This window comes from Oryx dammah, unplaced genomic scaffold, assembly GCF_014754425.2.
Source record: "Oryx dammah isolate SB20612 unplaced genomic scaffold, SCBI_Odam_1.1 HiC_scaffold_27, whole genome shotgun sequence".
Taxonomy (NCBI): domain Eukaryota; kingdom Metazoa; phylum Chordata; class Mammalia; order Artiodactyla; family Bovidae; genus Oryx; species Oryx dammah.
Genome location: NW_024070211.1, coordinates 50,445,100 through 50,471,166, shown reverse-complemented (window position 1 = coordinate 50,471,166; position 26,067 = coordinate 50,445,100). Strand labels below are relative to the sequence as shown.

The following is a 26,067-nucleotide window of genomic DNA, read 5'->3' as shown; positions in this document are numbered from 1 at the left end:
TGGAAGTCTGCAGCAGCTGTTCAGAATACAGTCCATCCAGTTCAGTTCAGTTGCTCAGTCATGTCCAACTCTTTGCGACCCCATGGACTACAGCATGCCAGGCCTCCCATCCATCACCAACTCCTGGAGTTTACACAAACTCATGTCCATTGAGTCAGTGATGCCATCCAACCATCTCATCCTCTGTCATTCCCTTCTCCTCCTGCCTTCAGTCTTTCCCAGCATCAGGGTCTTTTCCAAAGAGTCAGTTCTTCGCGTCAGGTAGCCAAAGTATTGGAGTAGCAGCTTTGGCATCAGTCCTTCCAGTGAATATTCAGAACTGATTTCCTTTAGGAAGGACTGATTGGATCTCCTTGCAATCCAAGGGACTCTAAAGAGTCTCCTCCAACACCACAGTTCAAAAGCATCAATTCTTCAGCACTCAGCTTTCTTTATAGTCCATCTCTTGCATCCATACATGACTACTGGAAAAACCATAACTTTGACTAGAAGGACCTTTGTTGGCAAAGTAATGTCCTTGCTTTTTAATATGCTATCTAAGTTGGTCATAACTTTTCTTCCAAGGGGTAAGCATCTTTTAATTTCATGGCTGTGCTACCAAAGAGTCCAGTGCTGCCAAAGAGCTATACGATGCTGTAGCTCAGACAGTAAAGAATCTGCCTACAATGCAGGAGACGTTGGTTCGATCCCTGGATCAGTAAGATCCTCAGGAGAAGGGAACGGCAGCCCACTCCAGTATTCTTGCCTGAAGAATCCCATGAAAAGAGGAGCCTGCCGGGCTACAGTCCGTGGGATCACAAAAAGTTAGAAACAACTCAGTGACTAACACTACCCAGATGTCACTGGATCATTTTTTCAAGAGGGTAGCTGGAAATGAATCTAGCAAGTAACCAGAACTTGTGCCATCAGTGTCCGGCATGAGTGAAATTGCAGTGTGCCTTCGGTCTCCTCTTGCTGATGATCCTTCAACTCTTAACCATCTCCCACCTCCATTCCCTCTTCCAATCAGTTCTCACCTGTTCACTTGATGCCAGTCAGCCCCTGTATGCCAGCTGTTGTACTGCTGTACTTTTCAAGGTACTATACTGTAAGGTTAATAGTATTTTTTATTTGCTTGTTTTTTATGTATTGTCTGAAAAGTGTTATAAATCTATTAAAGTACAGTACTACATAGCTGGTTGTGTTAGTTGGGTACCTAGACTAACAGACTTAAGAACAAATTGAACTTATGAGCACGTTCTTAGAACTCATTTGTATGTAGAGGACTTACTGTACATAAAATACCTCATTTATATAAAATTCTAGGAAATAAAAATGAATTTCTTGTGACAGAAAATAGGTCAATGGAGGCCTTGCGTGGACATGTAGGAACAGGGAGAGAGAAAACGGTTTGATTACTAAAAAGGCTAGGGGAAGTTTCAGGATAATGGAAATTGTTCATTATTGTGATGATTTTAAGAGTTTATACATATTTCAAAATTGTACATGTTAAATGTACACAGCTTACTGTATGTCAGCTATATCCCAGTATGGCTGTTTTTAAAAATGTTAATTTTTGTATAAGTAATTATTTTAAATATTTAAAATGACATTCTTGAAATGACAAAAACAATAAAGATAGATAACAAGTTAGTGGTTGCCAAGGAACATGGAATGGATTTGGGGAGGACATGAACACAAAGAAATAATACAAGTGAGTTCTTTGTGGCAGTGGAGCAGTTCTGTATCTTGACTGTGGTGGTGGTCACCAGAATATGTGCATGGGATCAGATTACATAGTTATATGTATGTGTGCATACACAGATGAATGCAGGTTAAAAAAATGGTGAAAACTGTAACCTTTGTAGTCCAGTTAATCTGATTAACAATCGAAGATTGTGAAGATGTAAAGATGTCATTATTAGAAGCAGGGTGAAGAGTGCGTGGGACTGTCACTAATTTTGTAACACCCTGTGAGTCTAATTATTTTAAGATAAAACTTTTTTTTTTTAAGAGTAGTATTTAAGATAGTATGATGATCTGAAATGATTGTGTAGATACACTGAAAGTGTTTCAGGGATGTAAAATTGTAATACTTTTAATTAGGATTAGAACACTATTTAGAACACTTTTATAACTATTTTCCTGACACTATTTGATACTTACCTGCTTTTATTATGTATTTTGTTAATTTACATCATATTTTCATATTCCGTGATAACCAGTTTCTCCCCCAGTTTTCATCTTACCATCAGAAGTATTTTTTGTTTTTTGGGGGTTTTTTTTAGTATTTTTAAGTTTTTATTGGTATATAGTTTATTTACAGTGTTATGTTAGTTTCTGGTGTACAGCAAAGTGAATCAGTTATACATATATCCACTCTTTTCCCATATAGGTCATTACAAAGTATTGAGAAGAGTTCCTTGTGCTATACAATAGCCATCATAATCATAGTCTTATCTCTCATATCCCTCATTCCAGGCTTTTCATATTGACATATATATTAGAGATTTGCACATATTTATTAACAGATTTTTTTTCCTTTTTAGTTTTAAGGGGAAAAACAGCTACTAGAGCTAGTTTGTGGTTTTTTTGTTTTGTTTTTTTGCAGTTATAGATAAGCATATTTAATTAAACATTTTAAATTTGGCTTCTAAATTGCTATGTATTATTCTAACCAGAGCTTCCCTGATGGCTCAGATGGTAAAGAATCCACCTGCAGTACAGGAGGTCTGAGTTTAATCCCTGGGTTGGGAAGATCCCCTAGAGAAGGAAGCAGCTACCCACTCTAGTATTCTAGCCTGGAGAATCCCATGGACAGAGAAGCCTGGCAGGCTAACAGTCGATGGGGTCGTAAAGAGTCAGCCAAGATTGAGCAACTAAGCACAGGACATTCTAACTCCTGATTGATTGTGCTTTAAGAAAGTCATTTATTATCATTTCTTTCTTTCTGCTAAGGTGAAATCCCTTCTTGAAAAGAATGAAGCGGAGCTTTCACAAGCAGTGAAGGGTCGTGATGCAGCCCTGAAAGAAAGTCAGAAGTTGAAAGGGGACCTTGAAACTCTGGAGGACAGGGAGAACAAGAAGGCAAGACATCACCCCTTTGCGAACTCTTTAACTGACATGAAGCGCCTCTGAAATTTTCATGAGCCACATTCTTTCATTTCTTGTTACCTTTAGTTTAAAAAAAAACAAAGAAGATTGATCAGATGAGAATTTTCTTTTCTAAAGGAAAGATAACTTTAGAAAAACTTTAAAATACTTCCCTTAAAAATAGATTATTTAACTCACAGTGTGTTTTTTTTTCTTTCTTAATCAAAAGTCTACTTTTTTTGTTGAAACACATCTGACCTTGGTAATAATAACCACCTACTTATGTCTTATTAATGTGATAAAACATTGTTATGATTCTGTGTTAAATCACCAAATGCTTTCTGCTTAACAATGTGTGTGCTCAGTGGGAGGAGAGGTCACATCCCAGACTCCTTCCCCTCTGAAGAGGGCTGTGACTTACACAATTCTTCAGCGGCTCCCACTCTCCCTTATGTTCTTTTTTCCTTCAGATAATTCTGATGGGCTTCGGAGGTGTTATCTTCTTCTGAGCCCATGATAAGATTAGCTGAGCAGGGCCTGTATGGGCCACCCTGGGACTACCTCAAGATCCGAGAAGTTGTCGGTCGTTACGTCTCTGGTTAATACTGATGTGTGTGCTGGGATATGACAATAGTCAGGAAGCACTGCAGAGTTTTTCATTGGAGCCATAGGATCTGGGTCTAGTTTTCTTTTTCTCAAAGTCAGAATAACTTAATAAACAAAATAAAAATAAAATATACTTTAAAGCAATTATCCTCCAATTAAAAATAAAACATAGTAGAAGCATACCTCACACCTATCTATGGAAAATTTCTGTGGACTTGTAAATGAATTTAAGAAGAATTTTATATTCTCTTGTTTATTTAAATAAAACTGCTTTGGTTAAAAAAGAAAAAATATATATTTATATATACACACACACTTAATCCTCTTAGCATTGTACCAGACCTGGTTTCGATACTCTTCTAGCAATCACAGGGCTCAGCAGCAGAAGAATAACTAGACGGATCAAAACGTTGTCTTATTTCGTCTTCCGTTAGGTGGGAAACTTTCAGCGACAACTGGCAGAAGCCAAAGAAGACAACTGCAAAGTGACAATCATGTTGGAGAATGTGTTGGCTTCTCACAGTAAGATGCAAGGTGCTCTGGAAAAAGTGCAGATAGAGCTTGGCCGGAGGGATTCAGAGATTGCAGGCCTCAAGAAAGAAAGGTACCAGAGATTATTTTTGTCTTTGTACTTGTATTTTTCTGCTGTGTTGTAGTAAGGAACAGTGTGTGATCAAGAAACAGTCACTTTATGTTACTTCCTTTGTGAAAAAAGTAGTAAAATGGTATTTAAAGAATTAGCAAATTTGGGAGAATCTGGAATTATAAAAATGATATCCAAAAATTCACATATTTTGTAGTGGTGTAAATGAATATGTATTCCAGCAATTCATGTGATAAATGCTGTCTTGTCCTTGCTGTTTTCTACACCATTTAAACCTGCCCTTGGGTCTACAGAATAGTAATTGTCAAGATTATTAAAGCCAGGCATCTACTTTATTTTGAATTAATTATCCATTTATTAGTATACTATTTAATAAATTATTTTAGAGGAATCATTCTGAGAACTGCTTTCAGCTATAAGAAAACTCCTTTGAATGTTTCAAAAATTACATGCACATTTCCCGTTTAGGTTAATGAACAAACGGTTTGAGTTTAATAAGGCCTCTAAGTATAATGTATTACTGGTACATATTGCCTCTGTGTTAAGGGAGAATTAGTGACTTTTATATTCTTCATCATGCTAATTTTTTTTTTTTAATGTTATGAATCAGTGTTACCTCTGAACTTAAATCAAGGGGATGGTATTAAAAAACAGTTTACTGTTCACCGTAAAATTCTAGGTAAAAAGCAGAAATCTCAAGAGTAAGCCAGTCCATCTAGAGGTGATACATTTTTGTGGCAGTGATATATATAGAGAGAGTATAAAATTGCCAGCTTTTAACTTAGTCATTAACATATACTGATAGTTTAATATACCAAGCAAAATTGAATCATAGAGATGGGACAAATTTTTAATCCCCAGGAGAATTAGTCTCTTACTGTGATGCTGAGGCTGCAGATTTATCACCTGCCAGCTCTCAGATATTCTGAGCATCTGTAGCCCATGACCTAATGCCATTTCGGCTTCCTGGAAGAGTGCCCTGTACATCCCAGTGGTATCATTTCTAGGTGGTTCTTTCCATTTCTAGAAAGTGGTCACTTTCTCTGTGCTCTCCATCTTTAGGGCTCTAAATCAACAGCGGGTACAGAAGCTGGAAGCAGAAGTGGACCAGTGGCAGGCCAGAATGCTTGTCGTGGATGCCCAGCACAACAGTGAGGTAGAAGCCAGGTTTTTATAGGTGATAATGTTAGTGTTTTCTTTATTTTTTTATTTTATTGGGATATCATTGTTTTGGAAAAATGGAGTAAAATAATCAGGTAAATTTCTTTCCCATTCAAGTCTGAGTTTTGAACAGTACATATTCCCAAATGGGAAACTGGTTTATAATCTCGCAGTGAGTCGTTTAGCAGTACCAGTACCATAATTATGCCTAATTCTTTTTGTCTTATATGGTCTACATTCTTTTCCTGTGTTAATGCATAAGGGATTGCAAATGTTAAAGGGCTTAGAAAATAACGTAACTTCAGTTAGAAGTAGGGTAGTCCTACTAAATAAGGAAACACATGCGTTCATAGGTATGTGAATGTGAACTCGCTCAGTCGTGTTTGACTCTTTGCGACCCTGTGGACTGTAGCCGACCAGGCTCCTCCATCCATGGGATTCTCCAGGCAAGAATACTGGAGTGGGTTGCCATTTCCTTCTCCAGGGGATCTTCCCGACCCAGGGATCAAACCCAGGTCTCCCACATTGGAGGCAGATGCTTTAACCTCAGCCACCAGGGAAGCCATAGGTATATACATAGATATATAAGTTCATAGGTATATACATATATAAATATGTATCTACACATATGCACACATGTAAAATACACATGGATATTTCATATGAATAAGCTTTTTCTAGAGAAATATACAAGGAGCAGTTGCCAGTTCTTATCTCTGTAGGCAGTGAGGTTAAAGAATCAAAAAGGGGAATTTAACTAATTTAAAATTTTAGAAATTAGGATAAATAAGTTGGTTCTGTTTTCAAAAACTCTGTAGTGACCAGTGGAGCATACCTTTCCTGTCACCTTCTAAGAGTCTGCTAAGCACTGTCTGTAATAAGTTCTCACATACATATCGCAGGCATCTGGAGTCTTTGTTTCTGGTTCCAAATGATTATTGTTTCAAAGTTTAAAGAGGGAATATACAGTGCTATGTACTTCTAGTATCTTTTACAGTAGAACAATAAGATAAAAACAATCTTCTCTTTCAGATGGAACCTCTACAAAAAGCTCTAGATGTAGCTAGAGAAGACAACCGGAAACTGGCTATGAGCCTGGAGCAAGCTCTCCAGACAAATAATCACCTACAAACAAAGCTGGACCAAGTTCAAGAGAAATTGGAAAGCAAAGAACTTGAGCGACAGAATTTGGAAACCTTTAAGTAAGAGCAGTATAGTCACGGTGAAATTAGGGAAGAGCCTCTGGGAGAGTAAGTCTGGCTCATTCACGTAAACCAGTTAAAGCTTTTTCCCTACTTTGAGCTGGTCCTCCTGCAGAACCACGTGAAGGAGACAGGCATAGCTAAACAGCAGAGGATGCTGGCTGGGATATGCTCCTCTTTAGCTCTTCCCTCATCTGGTGTTAATCTTCTGTATATGAAGGTTAAACCAATTTGGGAGGGACACATACACATTTTTGCAAACCTTTTCTATCAGAAGCTTATGTGTCCTTGAAAGGCATGATTTGGAAAAGGAATGACAGAAGCCTGGATGGAAATAACCCCTCCAGGAGTGGGATAATTCCATTTAAGCAGATGCTCGACCATTAATTGTTTTCCATTTTGCCCTGAGGTTAGTTAGCTTAAATCCTTCTAATTCAAGTCAAGCCACTAGAGTTTTTTTCTTAAACTGTATCTAGGCAGATATGATTTCGATATTAACAACATCCCATGAAAATTTATACCCAGGGGAAATATATTATGCCCATAGATCTTTATTGCTTTCAGGTAGTGAACATATTGATATAGCAGAGCATGTTTATATAAGCTAAAGCTAAGAGGGTATTTTTCATGTTTGTAATCTGTACAAATTGTATATTCTGGTGAAATGCTGCTGGCTCCGGACTATTCAGTATTGGTTAAAAGAATATGTGTTTTCACTCTTAAGGGTGGATCTCTTTATATTAATGACTTTGTTTTTTAAGGCTGTAGGTAAATGCTTATTTTTCTTTCTGTTAATGAGTTCCAGATCAGTGATTTTACATGGTGACTGATCTGCTCAGTTGTAAATCATACTGCCTAAGATGCTTTCTAAAGGTGCTTTAACATCTTTCTTTTTCAAAACAGAGAACGGATGAGTGAAGAATCCAAAATAGAAGCAGAATTGCATGCTGAACGCATAGATGCTCTAAGAAAGCAATTTCAAATTGAGAGAGAAACTGCCAAGAAAGCAGCACAGCGGGAGGTGGCTGAGGTATGGAGGCACACGACGAAAGACACATAACATCCATCCTCTAGGTGGCTGCCAGCTAGAGGATTCCTGAGAATGGCTGCAGTTGTTCTTTAGCTCTTCTAATTCTCCTTTCACCAGCAAGTGAGATGCAGCTCTAAGCTGTTTGATATACAGTTACCTGCCCAGTGAAGGAATGCCTTGATGGTAGTCTTCCCCTTGGAGAATAGTAACCTGAGTGGTAAAGAGAAAGGAGGAGATTGCCATCTGCTAGACAGGTAGCAAGTCACCTATCTCCTCAGTCCACTTCACTAGCATCCATCATGCACCTACCTTCTTCTGAGCGGCCTATCTAAAAACAGTAGAGGACGTGGTCTATACTAAATGACCCCTTATTTGTCACCTCCACTGTTACATGAGACAAGTAGGGAAGATGTCAGAAGACTCTCTGATATTTAGAACCTATGTGCAATTTTAAATGAATGCAGAGTAAGAGAAAGTTTGTTTTAGGCTGGCTGGGTGATAGGAGGAGGAGGGAAGCTTGACCAAAGTACAGGACTGAGACTGGCAGAGCTTGCAGGGATAGGACACGCTATGTAAGAGGATAACCAAATGAAAAACGAACAGGATATGTGAGCAAAGGAAAAGCATTTGCCTGTCTTGATTAAAGCAGAGACTAGGAAATTTCTGAGAAAGACGGGCTGCTGCTGCTGCTGCTGCTGCTGCTGCTAAGTCGCTTCAGTCGTATCCGACTCTGTGCGACCCCATAGAAGGCAGCCCACCAGGCTCTCCCGTCTCTGGGATTCTCCCGGCAAGAATACTGGAGTGGGTTGCCATCTCCTTCTCCAATGCATAAAGTGAAAAGTCAAAGTGAAGTCGCTCAGTCGTGTCCGACTCTTAGCAACCCCATGGACTGCAGCCTACCAGGCTCCTCTGTCCATGGGATTTTCCAGGCAAGAGTACTGGAGTGGGGTGCCATTGCCTTCTCCAGAAAGAAGGGCTAGCTTAGAGGAAACCAGCTGGTTAGATGGTCTTAATTACCAGAATATTGGCTGGAAACTGTTAGGTAAAAGTAAAGCACTGTAGGTTTCTGAGAAGGATGTAAGCACAGTTTTAAGTAGGTTAGTCTGTTGGCAGTGGAAAGTAAGTAATAATGAAGATAAACCGGAAACATGGAGGCTCATGGGAACTAGAGCAGTTACTTCAGACTTCGGATGATTAGGGCCAAGAAAAGTGGTTCTGTTGAAAGTAGAGAAGAATTAAATTAAAAAGCCATTTTTAATAGAAAAATCAAACATACACAAAATGTATCATAAGTAAAGGGGAGGGAGTAATTAAAATAATTCCAAGACTTAGCTGGAGTGGCTGGTCTGTATTTTGCCAGATTGAGTGCATTGCTTTGCAGTTTACAAGGAGCAGTCACAAAAATCAGATTCAGCTTTTTATATGGTACTTTGTAAATTGCAAAAGCACTGTATAAATATTATAATAAAAAATTTCTGTGGGAAACAAAAATGGACACTGAAATTAAAGATACCTTTAATCAGAGATAGTTGTTCAGAATACTTAAACCCTTTTAACAAGAATCAGTGAAGATCGTGAACTTGTGCAGGAGACCAAAGAACGGTAGTATGAGTGTGCTGTCTTAAGCAGTTAGCCACAGAGGTGGCATCAGGGTGCACTGTTTTAAGTGCCTCAGCTCTGCCTCTTGAAAGCAATGTGGTAATTTACTATCTGTGCAGACGACTGAACTTTTGAGTCTGTTTCCTTGATCATAAAATGGAAATCATCACAACTACTTTCCAAGGTGGTTTAGAGGATTAAATTGGAAAATATATGAAAAGTAATTACTAAGATCATGGCATCTGCTCCAATCACTTCATGGAAAATAGATGGGGAAACAGTGTCAGACTTTATTTTTGGGGGCTCCAAAATCACTGCAGATGGTGACTGCAACCATGAAATTAAAAGACACTTACTCCTTGGAAGGAAAGTTATGACCAACCTAGACAGCATATTCAAAAGCAGAGACGTTACTTTGCCAACAAAGGTCCATCTAGTCAAGGCTATGGTTTTTCCAGTAGTCATGTATGGATGTGAGAGTTGGACTGTGAAGAAAGCTGAGCGCCGAAGAATTGATGCTTTTGAACTGTGGTGTTGGAGAAGACTCTTGAGAGTCCCTTGGACTGCAAGGAGATCCAGCCAGTCCATTCTGAAGGAGATGAGTCCTGGGTGTTCTTTGGAAGGAATGATGCTAAAGCTGAAACTCCAATACTTTGGCCACCTCATGCGAAGAGTTGACTCATTGGAAAAGACTCTGATGCTGGGAGGGGTCGGGGGCAGGAGGAGAAGGGGACAACAGAGAATGAGATGGCTGGATGGCATCACCGATTCAATGAACATGAGTTTGGGTGAACTCTGGGAGTAGGTGATGGACAGGGAGGCCTGGTGTGCTGTGATTCATGGGGTCGCAAAGAGACACGACTGAGCGACTGAACTGAACTGAACATAAGTACAAAGTAAGTGATAGTTTTTCAGGCTTACCCAGTTTTGACAAAGCTGTGATTGAGGTAATGGTGGAATGTGTAACAGAAATTTGGTTGAGTGATAAAAGATTAACACTGTAGTGTGAATTCAGGAGCTGAAGGAATGAGCTAGTATAAAGAGAAAAGGTAACATTATTTTGGTTCTTCCTTTGACATGTTAAACACTTACCAGCCGTAGAGAATGCCACCTTCCTATCTTCTCCCTTCTCAGCTGCCTCCTCTTCCTAAAAATCAAGTGATACCTTTTAGGTGCTTCTTACTAAAAATTCAGGGATCCAAGAGGAGGAGAGGAACTCTGTAAAATGATTTAAGTAATGTTAAAAGATAAATTGAGGCATAATAAAATTAAGAGTTTATTTGAACAAAAATCTGTTTGAATTGGACATTATGCCATTGATTGCAGTAGAAGGCACTCCGAGGAGTTGTACAAAATGGAAGACTCTTATAGGCTGAAGGGAGCAGGAACAAGAGAGAGAAACTAGGCAAAAAAGTAGATGGGTTACAGCAAACTTACTTCCTTTAGTGGATGGCAGGTGTCTACCAGGCAGATTACCCAACTAATACTGATCAGATGATTCCTGATTGACTGGTTTGAGAGTCCATTTCTGGGAGAGCCCAAACTAATTAAGTTTGGTGACAATAGGGCTTAGCATAGGTCATTTTGTTTGGGGCCTGTTGTATTTTTTTTTTATTAATAATCACTGTTATTTTACCATAAGACAAGTTTCCTAAAATTTCTAAAAGCAGTAAGTACAAATTATTATGTAAAATAAATAAGCTATAAGGGTATATTATACAGCACATGGAATATAGCTGAAGTATAATCTAAAAAAATTATAACTGGAGTATAATCTATATTTTAACCACTCATATACCTAAAAATATTATAAATCAACTAAACCTCAATAGAAAGGCAATAATATAAAATATTTATATTTCAATTAAAAATAAATGCATGTAATAGTAGCTGATAGGTATTTACATGTGTGCTTAGTCACGCAGTCATGTCCTGCTCTTTGTTGCCCCAGGGACTGCAGCCCACCAGGCTCCTCTGTCCATGGGGATTCTCCAGGCAAGAATGCTGGGGTGGGTTGCCATGCCGTCCTCCAGGGGATCTTCCCAACCCAGGGATCAAATCCAGGTCTCCCACATTGCAGGCAGATTCTTTACCAGCTGAACTACCAAGGAAATCCATTACAGAAGCTACAATATAATTTACTTCACTTCTCCAAACATGACATTGCAAGTGACAGAGATGAGCTTATCTTAAAAAAAAAAAAGCTTTAAAGCATGGTAATAATAATCACTGAGCAATTAGTGTGTGTCAGGCTCTATATTCTTTTTCTACCTTGTTTTACTGTTACATGACTCCTATGAGGTAGTCTATTCACACAGTTCTCCAGCGATGAACCCAAGGTTTAAGGATATTATCTGAAATTACTTGACTAGTGACTGGTGAAGTTGAGATTTAAAGTGTCTGATACAAAAGCCATGCTCTTAATATATGATGAACATATAGTTATGTTGTTTATGTGTTCTAAGAAAGATTGTGTTTTTTAGTGTTAAATTACTGAGAGTATTTCTCCACAGATCTCTTCAGTTCAGTTCAGTCGCTCAGTCGTGTCCGACTCTTTGCAACCCCATGAATCGCAGCACACCAGGACTCCCTGTCCATCACCAACTCCCGGAGTTCACTCAGACTCACGTCCATCGAGTCAGTGATACCATCCAGCCATCTCATCCTCTGTCGACCCCTTCTCCTCCTGCCCCCAATCCCTCCCAGCATCAGAGTCTTTTCCAATGAGTCAACTCTTCGCATGAGGTGGCCAAAGTATTGGAGTTTCAGCTTTAGCATCATTCCTTCCAAAGAAATCCCAGGGCTGATCTCCTTCAGAATGGACTGTTTGGATCTCCTTGCAGTCCAAGGGACTCTCAAGAGTCTTCTCCAACACCACAGTTCAAAAGCGTCAATTCTTCAGTGCTCAGCCTTCTTCACAGTCCAACTATCCAATCGATACATGTACATGACCACAGGAGAAACCATAGCCTTGACTAGATGGACCTTTGTTGGCAAAGTAATGTCTCTGCTTTTGAATATGCTGTCTAGGTTGGTCATAACTTTTCTTCCAAGGAGTAAGCGTCTTTTAATTTCATGGCTGCAATCACCATCTACAGTGATTTTGAAGCCCAAAAAAATAAAGTCTGACACTGTTTGCACTGTTTCCCCATCTATTTCCCATGAAGTGATGGGACCAGATGCCATGATCTTCGTTTTCTGAATGTTGAGCTTTAAGCCAACTTTTTCACTCTCCTCTTTCACTTTCATCAAGAGGCTTTTTAGTTCCTCTTCACTTTCTGCCATAAGGGTGGTGTCATCTGCATATCTGAGGTACTGCCTTACTTAAACCTCCTTTTTAAAAGGATAGTCCAAGGAGAACAAAATATAGGGACACAGCTAAACATAACCTTCTCTTAGTGAATGGAAGGTTTAAATGTTCTCATTTTCCCTTTGTGTCCCACAGATGAAGAAAGCCCTTGATGAAGCCAACTTCAGATCAGTGGAAGTGTCCCGGACCAACCGAGAGCTGCGGCAGAAAGTTACAGAGCTGGAAAAGCTACTGAACAGCAGCAAGGAGAAAATAAAGAATCAAAGGGCCCAAATTAAGCTCCACTTGTCCGCCAAGGCGAATAATGCTCAGAACGTAGAGAGGATGAAGGTTGTCTGAGAAACCCTGTTTCCCCTCACCTCCTAGTATCGATGAGGACCCAGGCAGGCAGTGGTGTTGGAGGAAGATGGTCTCAGAGCTCTAACACCGCCCTGTGGTCTCTGGGAATTATAGCTATACCTGGGACGTGGGCAGACTGCCTTGAAGGGAATGGGTACTCTCTTTTTTTCCAGCAAAGATACTCTGTGTGAATGTTTGGCTGCTCATTAGCTGCCAGTGTCCCATCCTGGCTCCTAGCTGTCTCTCCTGCAGTGATTGTATAGGACTTGGCTCTCTTGGGGTCAGTGGGCTGGATGGAAGAAGATCCCAGCAAGAACTGATAAAACTGGGTCTCATGTGGGATTCTTTCTGTCATCCTATAGGCAAAAAAAACAAGCCCTTTTTTCCACTGATTATCTTTCTATGTTATTTCCACATTTACTTTCAGCAAATAGAAACAGAATTGAGGCAAATGGAGCTAATTAAGGATCAGTATCAGAAAAAAAACTACGAACAGGTAGATGATGTCCACACACTGTTTACCATTCATGTAAAATCCCAAACTTGGGCAGGTTCGCCAACCATCTCCCTGTTTGTGCCCTACAGTCACTGAGTATCCAGAAATTTGTATCTGAAATGACTAACCTGCAGAAGGAGATGCAGCTGTTGGCCAGGAGCCAGTATGATACCTCATCACGGAATAAACAGCAAGAGCTGCGCCTTGAGGCCGAGCGGAAGCTGAGGCAGGAGCTGGAGCATCGGTGCCAGGTGAAAAGGCTTCCTAGGATGCCTCTCAGAGATGACCAGCAAGTGCCATGTGCTGGACCCAGCATTAGGGCATATTGCTTTTCTAGGCTTTAGAGAAGAAAACAAATTTCCAAGTTGTTCATCTTAGCTAAGACCTCAGAATCATATCTGGGAAGAAGCCTGTAGCTTTGAATATGGCACCTCATTGTCATTTTCAATGTAAAAAAAAACCTCATTTTTAAAGAAAAGCTAAGTTCATGGGGTTCTCAAGGCAAGAATACTGAAGTGGTTTGCCATTCCCTTCTCCAGTGGACCCCACTCTGTCAGAACTCTCCACCATGACTCACCCGTCTTGGGTTGCCCCGCAGGCATGGCTTAGTTTCATTGAGGGAGGGATTGGGGGCAGGAAGAGAAGGGGACAACAGAGGATGAGATGGCTGGATGGCATCACTGACTGGATGGACGTGAGTCTGAGTGAACTCCGGGAGTTGGTGATGGACAGGGAGGCTTGGCGTGCTGCGATTCATGGGGTCGCAAAGAGTCGGGACATGACTCAGCGACTGAGCTGAACTGAACTGAAGGCTCACATATGCAGAGTACTAGTTACTGAGTAGGACTTCTGAATTTCATAGTCTTTCAGGAACTTTAGACTCCTTGGTTCTTCCCATAGCTCAGATCTATCTGTCTGTTGCCATTACAGGACTTTTGCCTATCCCCAGCCTAATGAAAAGCATATTTTATTCCTGAAAAGGGACTTCAGGAGAGCATCAAGCTCTTGCCTTCCAACAGAGATTGTCTGCTACGAATATTCCCTCAGTTCTAGAAAGAAGTGTTAATCACCTTTCCTCAGGAGAATCAGTAAATCAATATCTTTCATCATGTACAAATGTGTATACAGTCAATTAAACTGAAAACAAGTTTTTAGCTTGTAGTCTGGTAGCACCTGGTATTGAAAGTATCCCATCATACTTTCATAATTTGGTTTGTCTTTTATTACAATATTGAAGGGTTTTCTCCCATATATGGCACATTGGGAGTTGGTAAAAATCTTTGTATCACATTTTCAGGAATTGGAAGAAACTATCAGACACCTAAAGAAATGTAAAGAGGCAACGGAGAATAAGCTGAAAGAAGCCAGTGTGGAATCAGAGCAGGTGAGCCAGACACATGAATGACCCTGAAACACAAAAGTCTCTGTAAAATCCTCCATTAACACAGTTGTCAGAAGTGCAAAAGGTAAGAACCAATACCTTACTCACTATTGCCTCTGACATGTTATAAAGAGCAAATAGTTTTATATTAAGATTCTGTGTCTTGATGAGCGATCATAGGATACTGAAATACTGATATTAACTTGATAGTCCAAGTCCCTACCACTAGATATAAGGGAAGACCAGCATGTGTTTGGATTTTAGTAATTATTGTTTGACACAAAAGCAGAGATATTACTTTGCCAACAAAGGTCCGTCTAGTCAAGGCTATGGTCATGTATGGATGTGAGAGTTGGACTGTGAAGAAAGCTGAGCGATGAAGAATTGATGCTTTTGAACTGTGGTGTTGGAGAAGACTCTTGCGAGTCCCTTGGACTGCAAGGAGAGCCAACCAGTCCATCCTAAAGGAGACCAATCCTGGGTGTTCATTGGCAAGACTGATGCTGAGGCTGAAACTTCAGTACTTTGGTGAGCCAACCAGTCCATCCTAAAGGAGACCAATCCTGGGTGTTCATTGGCAAGACTGATGCTGAGGCTGAAACTTGAGTACTTTGGCCACCTCATGCGAAGAGTTGAGTCACTGGAAAAGACTCTGATGCTGGGAGGGATTGGGGGCAGGAGGAGAAGGGGACAACAGAGGATGAGATGGCTGGATGGCATCACCAACTCGATGCACATGAGTTTGGGTGAACTCCGGGAGTTGGTGATGGACAGGGAGTCCTGGTGTGCTGCGATTCATGGGGTCGCAAAGAGTCGGACACGACTGAGTGACTGAACTGAACTGAACTGAACTGAATAAAAGTAGAAACACTTACCACCAATAACTAGAAATATAAAGTAGACCTTATTAATTTGTGAATTTGATTTCTTTTAAATAGGCCTTTTTGAAGGTACTTAAAATCATAATTTAAAAAAATTTTATTAAAATATAGCTGATTTATAACATTGTGTTAATTTCTATGTAGCAGAGTGCTTCTGTTATACATATATTCTTTTTCATTGTGATTTATCACAGAATATTGACTTTAGTTCTCTGTGCTATACAGTAGGACCCTGTTGTTTATCCATCCTATGTATACTAGTTTGTATCTGCTAATCCCAAACTCTGAATCCTTCCCTCCCTGACTTCCTTCCCCCTTGGTAACCACAAATTTGTTCTCTATGTCTGTGAGTCTGTTTCATAGATCGTTCATTTCTGTCATATTTTAGATTTCATATATAAGTGCTATCATACGGTGTTTTTTTCTTTCTGACTTACTTTGCTTGGTATGATAATCTCTGGGTCTGTCTGTGTTGCTGCCAATGGCATTATTTCATTCTTTCTTATGGATGAGTAATACTCCATTGTGTATATGGACCGTATCTTCTTTATCTGTTCGGCTATCGATGGACGTTTAGGTTGTTTCCACGTCTTGGCTCTTGTGCATAGTGCTGCTATGACCGTAGGGGTGCATGTGTCCTTTGGGATTATCGTTTTGTCCAGGTGTGTGCCCAGGAGTAGGATTGCTGGATCATGTGGTAACTCTGATTTTTTCAGGATCCTGCATACTGTTCCCGTAGTGGCTGCACCAGTGTGCGTTCCCACGAACAGTGTAAGTGGGTTCCCTTTTCTCCACACCCTCACCAGGATTTCTTATTTATAGACTTTTTAATGATGGCCATTCTGACCAGTGTGACGTAGTATCTTCTTGTAGTTTTGATTTGCATTTCTCTAATAATTAGCAATATTGTGCATCTTTTCATGTGCCTACTGGCCATCTGTATGTCTTCTTTATAGAAATGTCTATTTACAAAACAAAAACACACTTTTTTAAAAAAATTTATTTATTTTTTATTTTACTTTACAATTCTGTATTGGTTTTGCCATACATTGACATGAATCCACCACGGGTGTACATGCGTTCCCAATCCTGAACGCCGCTCCGCCCCCCCTCCCCACAACATCTCTCTGGGTCATCCCCGCGTACCAGCCCTAAGTGTGCCATATCCTGCATCGGACATAGACTGGCAATTCGATTCTTACATGATATTATACAAAAAACACACTTTTTAGTTGGGTTTTTTGTTGTTGATTTTTAGGAGCTATTTGTAAAATCCTACATTTTTTAGAACTGGAAAAGATCTCCGAAATTATTAGTCTACCACGACTACCCCTCATTATCCAGATAAGGGAAGAGATTCTTTGGGTAAAGGTAGCACAGTGACATTGCTGCCAGCTTGTCCCTTTTATAGCCATTAAATTACATGACAGTATGACTTTCAGAATGGTTTATTAAACGGATTATGGACTCCTGTTGTGAGTTTGCCAACTGTGACACTTACTATGCCTAAGTAAAGTTACATTTACATTGTTTAACTCATCAGTTACCACATCTGTAGTAGGAAGTTGTTACCTACCACTGTTACTCTGATAGATGGCTCAGAGTAAGTTTGAATGTATGTTAGCTCCCTTCTCATTCACCATACAAGAGGAAATATAATGTATGATGCCATTACAAGTATCATTCCCTCCACTTCTGATAGAGTGCCGGAGAAAAGTGGGGTTTCGTTTGGGTGGGAGAGGTGTCTACCATCAGGATGCACAGACTGGAAAACACTTAGCTTTGTGGCTTTCTAAGAATTAAAGACAAGGGGAGCTCTGTTTTCTTATCTCACACTTGTACCCAAACTGTGCCCTAGTTAATATGAGACAGGTACATTACAGCACAGATTTGAGGACCTGTTACATGGCTCTGCTAGGTGCTGGAGATTAGAGGGTGAACAAGCCAGATGAAGCCTCTGCTCTCAAATTTGCCTTCTCAAGCAAGAGAGAAATATACTACTCTCTGAGAACTGAGTCAAAACATGAAAATGCTGTCCATGAAACATAAATAATCAAGAGAGGGAAGTTAGTCATTTTACTTTTTATTCTAGAGGATATGTTGTAGAGCCATTTTGAAGCAGCCTTTATATAAAAGCCTGTTGGCTCCATGTTCAAAATATTAGAATATCCCAAATACTTAGTGGAGTGCCAAGCACATATAGGCAGTCAGATATTTGTCAAGTAAATGAAACTGATTCCAGATCATCTTCAAAGGCAGACTATTAGAGGGACTGTTTTCAAGTCTAACAAAGATAATTTGGAAGTTTGTGCTTAAGGGCTAAAAATATTTTGATAAAGGAAATAAAGAGTACAATTTACTCTAAGCTACTCCAGTGTTCTTGCTAATGTATTTTATTTCATAAAACACAGCAGAAAAAATCTAATCTTTATAGTTTAGGGACTCTGGAGAAGTATTTAGTCTTAAAGAACAGAACTCAAATTCCGAATGTGGTTCACACCACCACGTTAATTTTCAGTGCCATCTGACACTTTCATGCCTGCCTTAACTTGAGTCCTCTCTCACCTCACTTCACATCCAGAAAATATTAACAATATTTTATTAATGCAGGGCTGCACGCATTCTTTAACTTCACATTCAAAAATTATTCTCTCATCTATAGGAGGATGTATACATGCAAATAGGTGGCAAAGACCATGCAGTCAGAATGTGAGTCTTTAATAGTAAAAAGTCTCTCAAACTGGCTATAGTAAGAAAACTTTCACACTAATGTGAAACCCACTTGCTAATTGTGGGGAGAAATAAAGCTTTTACATTATACAGTGTAAAAAGAGTCAAAGTAGCACACAAAAAAACTTACAATTGTTTCTTTATTGTAATTTTTAATAACATTTGTACATTCAGATAACAGCTAACCTAGAAGAAGCTCACCGCTGGTTTAAGTGCAGATTTGATGGTCTACAACTTGAGCTGACCAAAAACCGGTTGCAGAGGCTTCCCCGGGAAGACAAGTGGCAGGAAGAGGTAGAATATTTAACTGTCTTAAGCAATTCTGGATTTGTTCCTTCTCAGATTTCTAATTACACAAGTTATCTCTTCATCCAGCTACTCACTCCACTAATTTGTAGATTTCTTTACAGTACTGCTTAGAAAACCAGTGAACTGAATTTCTTTCTTAAAAGTTCTACTTCTACCATGCTGTCTAGATTAGAACCACCTATATTTATGAAAAAAAAAAAAAAAAGATCTTCATAAAGACAATATAGGTCCTCAGCTCTGCAGTTGTTTTGAACAGTTTGGGGTATGTGTTCTTTCCAACAGGACCAAGATAAAAGGCACAACAGCATGTCAAACCAGTCTGCTCTGCATCGATGGGAGAATAAACGAAATAGACTTGTGCCCAAGAAGTGCCACTCTGAACGAGAGAGAAAGTGATGTCCTTGACAGAGCAGCTTCTTCAACTTAGAACAGCTTCATCACCCTGATTGCCTGAGTCCAGCAACTAGGGCTTGCCTGTTTCCACAATCATCAGAACATGAAGTCTTTGATGTGGGCTGAGGATTTTGGACCTAAGTTTATCCTTTTATGAATTCTTCAATATCAATTCAGAACCATCCCATCTTTTTTGTCCCTTTCCCTATTTTCCACCCAATAAATTTATATTCATGTGTTTTATGATAGGAGATGTTGTTGCATGATACTTGGCTGTTTTTCCTAAGTAAATTTCATCAAAAAGCATTTAATGGGGTATGGATGATAGACTTTCAGTGAAATGTTCTAGGCTAACATCTAGTAGATAATCCCTGGAAATACAGTAACCTGGAAAAAGGTAAAAACTTTCCCACTGTCTAGTAAACATATATTTTTCTATGTGAGGTAATTACTAGCACACCCTTAATAAAACCATGTCTCTTTTTATATAAGATATCTCCGAGATTGTATTTGCAGCTTCCTTCAACATTTACAGAGTTACTGAATTCTGCTCCATGAGATTATGCCAAGCTCTCTCTTACCATACAGTAAGCAATAAATTCAGCTTTACCTTTTCATTTCAGATAGAGTAGTGGATTAGTTAATCCAGACCTAAAATATGTAACTAGCTGGCATAATGCCTCGCTTAATTGATGTTCAAGTAATGATAGCTGCTGGTAATAAATAAGAAATCATAATAAATCAAGTGACCAATTATGAAACTGGAGAGAATATCAAATATAAAACTCACAGGTTGATGAGCCTACCACTCCATAGCTGATATATTAAAAAAAAAAAAAATGCAGCTGAATTTACTGCTGGATTTGTTTTACTATGGTAGGGAAGAGCTATGTTGGTCAAACAGAGTCCTCCCTGATCAGAGCCAGCCTCTTATCTTATATAGGATTTTGAGGAAGCATGGAGTTCAAGCACTGGAAGACTTTCAGAAGCTTAAATGGGTTGACATTGTATCTCCCTGCAATGCAGGAGACCAGGGTTCAATCCCTGGGAGATCCCCTGGAGAAGGGAATGGCTACCCACTCCAGTATTCTTGCCTGAAGAATTCCATGGACAAAGGAACCTGGCAGGCTACAAGTCCATGGGATCACAAAGAGTTGAACACTAGTCAATTTGACAGTATTGGGGAGTCGGAATCTTAAAACAGCCTAGGAGCCCCACAGAACAATTAACCTTGGTCCTGGGATGGCACTGAAAACCATGGTCCTGAATTCTGCATAGGAATAAGGTCCCAATTACTGCACAAGGATGATCACCCTTAATGGGCTGTAAATATATTGTCCCTGAGTGTTATGATTACTTGCCAAGAATACTAACATCCTCATCCAGAACAAGAGAGAAGAATTAGATTGGTGATCATTTCTAGTCAAGTTTATAGTTAAAACTGCCTATTTAGTATGATGATTTTGTTAAAGTATTTCTGTGCTATTTTTAAAGCATTTCTATAGTACTTTAAGAGTGTATATCATACATACTACCTTCTATTATGACCCTCTACTTTCATGTGAAATAACCAAAAACCAGACAAAAATATGATACTGATTTTTAAGACACTGAACGTCATGCAACAAAGCCCTGTGATACTTTGAGAGAAAAGAAACAAGTGAAGTGAGCTCTTCTGTTGCCTCAGCTTACAGCCTAGAAGGTGAAATCAGGGCGGGTCCCTGAGTTAAAGAATGAGAACACAAAGTCCAGGGAAGACACTGGCTGCTAGGGTTCCAGGACAGAGTATGAGATAGGAGAGAGCTGCACAGAGGGGAATCTGAGAGATGTCCTAAAGGCCCCCACTGAGTATTCAACTGACTACTGGTCAGCACATGCCTGAGAGAGACTCTGTCTAAGGCTGGAGACAGGGCCACCAAAAGGGCTATAAGTGACAATGCCCAGCACACACACACACAGTACCGGTTCCCACCAGCCAGAATCAGACATCTTATGGTTTACAAGCTTTGGGTAGCATCTACAACAGGGTCTCGCCTCAGTAGTAGGGACTAGTGAGCCCTAGAGTCAACAGTGCTGGTGCTCCTAACTTAACACCATGACCCCAAACGACCCACATCCAAGTAGCTGCATTTCAAAACAGAGCTTAAGAATATTTAGAATACAAAAATATACACATCAAGCTAAAATCATGATTTCTGGCATCCAAAATTATCAGACATGCAAAGAAGCAGGAAAATAGGACCCATAATGTGAAAATCAAATTGACCCCAAACTAATACAAACCACTTCAGCATTGTTGCCTTGAGAACCCCATGAGCAGTACGAAAAGGTCAGAAGAGATCCAATATGCTACTGGAGAAGAGTGGAGAAATCGCTCCAGAAGCAATGAAGAGGCTGAGCCAACGTGGAAACAACGCCCAGTGTTGCAGATGTGTCTGGTGGTGAAAGTCTGATGCAGTAAAGAACAATATTGCATAGGAACCTGGAATGTTAGGTCCATGGATGGTCAATTAGAAGTGGTCAAACAGGAGATGGCAAGAGGGAACATCGCTATTTTAGGAATCAGTGGACTGAGATGGACTGTAATTGTTCTGAAGCAAGGAGACTAAGCCATGGCTACTGCTGATTTAGAGACAGGCAATGCCATGTTGTTAACACCCCAAGAGCCCAGCCTAACCTTTCCATGTTACTATGAAAAGAGAACTATGAAAATCCAGTAAGAGTTCATCTGAACTCTGTAATGAACTTTAGCCTATGAAGTCTTTTACCCTTGGGTATTCTGTGACCATAGCCAAAAGAAAAGGCAATTTTTTGGTTAGCTTTATTGACCTGAGTTCAATCCCTGGGTTGGGAAGATCCCCTGGAGCAGGGAATGGCTATCCACACCAGTATTCTTGCCTGAGGAATTCCACGGACCGAGGAGCCTGGCAAGCTACAGTCCATGGGGTTGCAGAGTCGGACACTACTGAGCGACTTTCATTGAGGTATAACTGACAAGTTGTAAGAAATTTAAAGTATACATTGTAATAACTTGATAAACACTGATTGTTCTCATCTAATTAACACATCCATCACCTCACACCTTTACAAAATATCTAGTGACAGCATTTAATTTCTACTCCATTAGTAAATTTTAGTTATATAATACCCTATTATCAACCACAATCATCATGGTATACATTATTCATCTTATAACTGAAAGTTTGTACCCTGTTCCCAACTGCACCCTATTTTCCCCTACCTCCCAAAACCTGGAAATCACATTTTCTAATCCCTGTTTCTGTGAGTTTGACCTTTTGGATTCCACATGTAAGTATCTTTGGTAATTTCTTGAGTCATTTCTTTAGTGCAGATATTCTAATGTCACATCAACTATGACCGTACTGCAGTATATTTTCTCTGGAAATAGATCCTGCCTGTTAAATCTGTAGGTGTCACAAAAAAATAAAATAATATTTCTCCAAGAGTGATCCCAAAATATCAGATGTGAGTGGAGACTTAGAATTGTTATAAATTCCCATTTTCAAGAGTGGCTCCAGTAGACCAAATTAAGTTTATTTCTTCTCAAGCTTCTATAATAACATTTTCAAATTCATCATCTTTTTATGTCAGTCATTTTTACATTAAGACAAAATTCCTCTCTCACTCTCACTGCAAGTTAATTTGCTGTTCTTTTTGCTTTTTACACAACTTCAACACTTTGGTCCGAAGATCTGATGTTCCAAAGTGATGGGATTGTGAAGTGAAAGTGTTAGTCACTTAGTTGTGTCCAACTCTTTTTGACCCCATGGACTGTAGCCCCAAGGCTCCTCTGTCCATGGAATTCTCCAGACAGGAAAACTGGAGTGGTGGGTGGCCATTCTCTTCTCCAGGAGATCTTCCCGACCCTAGGATTGAATCTGCGTTTCCTGCACTGCGGGCAGATTCTTTACCATCTGAGTCACCATTAAGTGTAGATAACACTAATACCTAAGAACGTTATATTATTCCACTTGGGAATTTAGAGGAAGGATGAGGAACTATTGTGGAGATTCATGTCTCCCTCAGAGCAGCCATGATTAGACAGATTTTGGATTGTCTTTCAGGTTCTTAGCTAGTATTGGACAATTGTTATTTCAGTGCCCCTTTCACTTGCACTCTCTGTCTCCTGGTTTCTTTATGTATAGGCTTCCAATTCTTAAAAATTTTTGTTTAGTTTTTACTCAGGGGTCAATTTTAAATGGCAACCCACTCCAGTACACTTGCCTGGAAAATCCCATGGACTGAGAAGCCTGGTAGGCTACAGTCCATGGGGTTGCAAAGAGTCGGACACGACTGAGTGGCTTTCCTTTCCTTTGTTTACTTTACCTTGTTTACCTTGTTTATTTTGTAATGCTCTCTAAAAATATCTGATCACATATTTTCTAAAAATAGTTTCACATTAATTTTTCTTACTATAACAAATTCCCTAGTTTATATTTGAGCCTATATTTCAGCCTATTAAAAAAGGGAAGACAAAACCTCCTGTACTTGTGCCATGGGGCCTACCCCAAAATACTTCTGAAAATTCTCAACTACACACAGAACCTTCTCCAGGATAGATCACATCCTGGGCCATAAATCTAACCTTGGTAAATTCAAAAAAATTGAAATCATTCCAAGCATCTTTGCTGAACACAATGCAGTAAGATTAGATGTCAATTACAGAAGAAGAAAAAAACTATTAAAAATTCCAACACATGGAGGCTAAATAACACACTTCTGAATGACCAACAAACCAAAAAATCAAAATATGCATAGAAGTGAATGAAAATGAAAACACAACAACCCAAAACCTATGGGACACTGTAAAAGCAGTGCTAAGGCAAATGTTCATAGCAATACAGGCTTACCTCAAGAAACAAGAAAAAAGTCAAATAAATAACCTAACTCTGTACCTAAAGCAACTAGAAAAAGAAGAAATGAAGAACCCCAGGGTTAATAGAAGAAAAGAAATCTTAAAAATTAGGGCAGAAATAAATGCAAAACAAACAAAAGAGACCATAGCAAAAATCAACAAAGCCAAAAGCTGGTTCTTTGAAAGGATAAATAAAATTGACAAACCATTAGCCAGATTCATCAAGAAACAAAGGGAGAAGAATCAAATCCACAAAATTAGAAATGAAAATGGAGAAATTACAACAGACAATACAGAAATACAAAGGATCATAAGAGACTACTATCAGCAATTATATGCCAATAAAATGGACAACTTGGAAGAAATGGACAAATTCTTAGAAAAGTGTAACTTTCCAAAACTGAACCAGGAAGAAATAGAAAATCTTAACAAACCCATCACAAGCATGGAAATTGAAACTATAATCAGAAATCTTCCAGCAAACAAAAGCCCAGGACCAGACGGCTTCAGAGCTGAATTCTACCAAAAATTTAGAGAAGAGCTAACAGGTATTAGCTCCTGCTCAAACTCTTCCAGAAAGTTGCAGAGGAAGATAAACTTCCAAACTCATTCTGTGAGGCCACCATCACCCTAATACCAAAACCAAACAAAGTTGCCACAAAAATAGAAAACAGGCAAATATCACTGGTGAACATAGATGCAAAAATCCTTAAGAAATTTCTAGCAAACAGAATCCAACAACATATTAAAAAGATCATACATCATGGCCAAGTGGCCTTTATCCCAGGGATGCAAGGACTCTTTAATATCTGCAAATCAATCAGTATAATACACCACATTAACAAACTGAAAGATAAAAACCATATGATTATCTCAGTAGAAGCAGAGAAAGCCTTTGACAAAATTCAACATCCATTTATGATAAAAACTCTCCAGAAAGCGTGAAAGGAAGGAACATACCTCAACATAATAAAAGCTATATATGACAAACCCACAGCAAACATTATTCTCAATGGTGAAAAATTGAAAGCAGTTCCCCTAAAGTCAGGAACAAGACAAGGGTGCCCACTTTCACCGCTACTATTTAACATAGTTTTGGAAGTTTTAGCCACAGCAATCAGAGAAGAAAAAGAAATAAAAGGAATCCAGACTGGAAAAGAAGAAGTAAAACTCTCACTGTTTGCAGATGACATGATCCTCTACATAGAAAACCCTAAAGACCCCACCAGAAAATTACTAGAGCTAATCAATGAATAAAGCAAAGTTGCAGGATATAAAATCAACACACAGAAATCCCTTGCATTCCTATGCACTAACAATAAGAAAACAGAGAAATTAAGGAAACAATTCCATTCACCATTGCAATGAAAAGAATAAAATACTTAGGAATATATCTACCTAAAGAAACTAAAGACCTATATATAGAAAACTATAAAACACTGATGAAAGAAATCAAAGAGGACACTAATACATGGAGAAATATACCATGTTCATGGATCGGAAGAATCAATATAGTAAAAATGAGTATACTACCCAAAGCAATCTATAAATTCAATGCAATCCCTATCAAGCTACCAACGGTATTTTTCACAGAGCTAGAACAAATAATTTCACGATTTGTATGGAAATACAAAAACCTTGAATAGCCAAAGCAATCTTGAGAAAGAAGAATGGAACTGGAGGAATCAACCTGCCTGTCTTCAGGCTATACTACAAAGCTACAGTCATCAAGACAGTATGGTACTGGCACAAAGACAGAAATATAGATCAATGGAACAAAATAGAAAGCCCAGAGATAAATCCACACACCTATAGACACCTTATCTTTGACAAAGGAGGCAAGAATATACAATGGAGAAAGACAATCTCTTTAACAAGTGGTGGTAGGAATACTGGTCAACCACTTGTAAAAGAATGAAACTAGAATACTTTCTAACACCATACACAAAAATAAACTCAAAATGGATTAAAGATCTAAACATAAGACCAGAAACTATAAAACTCCTAGAGGAAAATGTAGGCAAAACACTCGCTGATATAAATCACAGCAGGATCTTCTATGACCCACCTCCCAGAAT

The 26,067-nt window shown here is 39.2% G+C and overlaps 1 protein-coding gene across 7 annotated transcripts in view; it reads left to right on the top strand.

Moving 5' to 3' along the window:
• Positions 1-19,606, top strand: part of CCDC150 (coiled-coil domain containing 150) — a 90,887-nt gene extending 71,281 nt beyond the window's left edge. For 5 of the 7 annotated variants that reach the window (XM_040228885.1, XM_040228884.1, XM_040228883.1 and 2 more), the window contains 11 exons: positions 2,938-3,066; positions 4,113-4,282; positions 5,345-5,438; positions 6,476-6,645; positions 7,549-7,675; positions 12,720-12,914; positions 13,351-13,419; positions 13,509-13,670; positions 14,717-14,803; positions 18,586-18,705; positions 19,003-19,606. In XM_040228885.1, coding sequence (XP_040084819.1) covers positions 2,938-3,066; positions 4,113-4,282; positions 5,345-5,438; positions 6,476-6,645; positions 7,549-7,675; positions 12,720-12,914; positions 13,351-13,419; positions 13,509-13,670; positions 14,717-14,803; positions 18,586-18,705; positions 19,003-19,116 — 1,437 coding nt within the window. In that variant the 3' untranslated portion in view covers positions 19,117-19,606. Of the gene's footprint in view, positions 1-2,937; positions 3,067-4,112; positions 4,283-5,344; positions 5,439-6,475; positions 6,646-7,548; positions 7,676-12,719; positions 12,915-13,350; positions 13,420-13,508; positions 13,671-14,716; positions 14,804-16,397; positions 16,453-18,585; positions 18,706-19,002 lie in introns of all 7 variants that reach the window. The other 2 variants (XR_005719042.1, XM_040228889.1) reach the window with 2 other exon arrangements.
• Positions 19,607-26,067: the final 6,461 nt, after the last annotated feature.